The sequence below is a fragment of the Aphanomyces invadans genome, assembly GCF_000520115.1.
Source record: "Aphanomyces invadans strain NJM9701 unplaced genomic scaffold supercont1.31, whole genome shotgun sequence".
Lineage (NCBI taxonomy): Eukaryota > Oomycota > Saprolegniomycetes > Saprolegniales > Verrucalvaceae > Aphanomyces > Aphanomyces invadans.
The window spans coordinates 431,406-432,716 of record NW_008580176.1 but is presented as its reverse complement, the minus strand read 5'-3'; the positions used below and the strand labels follow the sequence as shown (position 1 = coordinate 432,716).

The window sequence follows — 1,311 nt, the reverse complement described above, 5'->3', positions numbered from 1 at the left end:
GATGCGTTCTTGACCCCCGTGATGTAGAGTTCAAGAAGCGCCATTCAAGTCCGTGCGATCGCCGCACAACAAACCGCCCGCCACGAGCGCGTTGACGACACAACCGAGTTTTCGCGGTGAAAAGATGCACCTGAACTTGTCTTTGCAGTGGGCAAACAACTTTGGTATCAGCTCGTGATGTTCCTCTTCTTCATCGGGGCGCTTGCCGTCACGATCGTCATTCCGTCCGTCGGGTACAAGGTTGAAGTCGGGTTGCTTGCGGGCGGAGCCGTCACGATCTTGTCGACCGCCGCGGTCCTGTACACGTACTCGGCGATGCCGATGTGGAAGAAGCATCCGAACCCATTGATCTTTTACCGCAGTCTTTTCGACATGGGGTTTGTCCTCTTCCTGATGACAACCCAGTTGTACAAGTACGTTGCATCTTGACGTCGTCTGCATGCATCACGTCTCATGTCGATGCTGCTGCGCGCCGTAGATGCTACAACGGTAACTGCGTCGTGGACGTCGACTTGAGCCCGCAAGTGAACCAGGCCCTTCGCGCAGAAATGCTGTACTACACCACGACCGGGATCATCCAGGCCGCGCGCCTTGCGGCCACCGATGCCGAGGATATGCCGAGGATAGCGACATGCCCAAGCGAGAGCTCCACCAGACCCCGCAGGGCGGCACGGCGTCGACGACCGCCACAACGTCGACGACGCTCTTTGTCGACTACTGCCCGGCCACGTTTGCCCGTATCCGGGCGTTCTACGGCATATCCACAGACGCGTACGTGAAGAGCCTGATGAAAACGACAAAGGAGCGGCTGATCGTCAAGAGTATGAGCGAGGGCGAGGCGTCGTTCCTGCAGTCGATCGCGGCCGACTACGCGGCGTTTCTTTTGTCGCATCCCGAGAGTCTCCTCACCCGATTCTTTGGGTGCCACTCGGTGCATCTCAACGGCACGATGTTCCATTTTGTCGTCATGTCCAACCAGCGCTGTTTGGGTTTTTCATTTCGTTTCCGCTGCGCCGAAAAGTGATCATCCAGAGCCGCCTGTTGCTTGGCGCATCCACCGACGCGGTACGGCAGTTGCGCGATCTGTAGACTTGGGTAAGACAATCGATAAAATTGCAATAATCCACGTATATTTCACACTAGCTGAGCTCATGGCTTGTTACGTTCGGACGCCACTGAGGGCAAGGCTTTCATGAACGCCTTCCTGATCGTTTCTTCGCTTATCGAATCCCACGCTGTGATGGTACGTTCGATCATTTTCATTCGCTTTTCCGCAGCAGAAATCACGGGCACTTCACGCAGCCATAGGGC

The 1,311-nt window shown here is 56.1% G+C and overlaps 1 protein-coding gene across 1 annotated transcript; it reads left to right on the top strand.

The window, feature by feature from the left end:
- Positions 1–177: 177 nt before the first annotated feature.
- H310_11396 (hypothetical protein) lies at positions 178–1,024 on the top strand (the record flags this gene model as incomplete). Its single annotated transcript, XM_008878078.1, has 3 exons — positions 178–413; positions 479–553; positions 628–1,024. The coding sequence occupies 3 exons, from the start codon at positions 178–180 to the stop codon at positions 1,022–1,024; spliced, it is 708 nt and encodes a 235-aa protein (XP_008876300.1).
- Between the last annotated feature and the right edge of the window lie 287 nt (positions 1,025–1,311).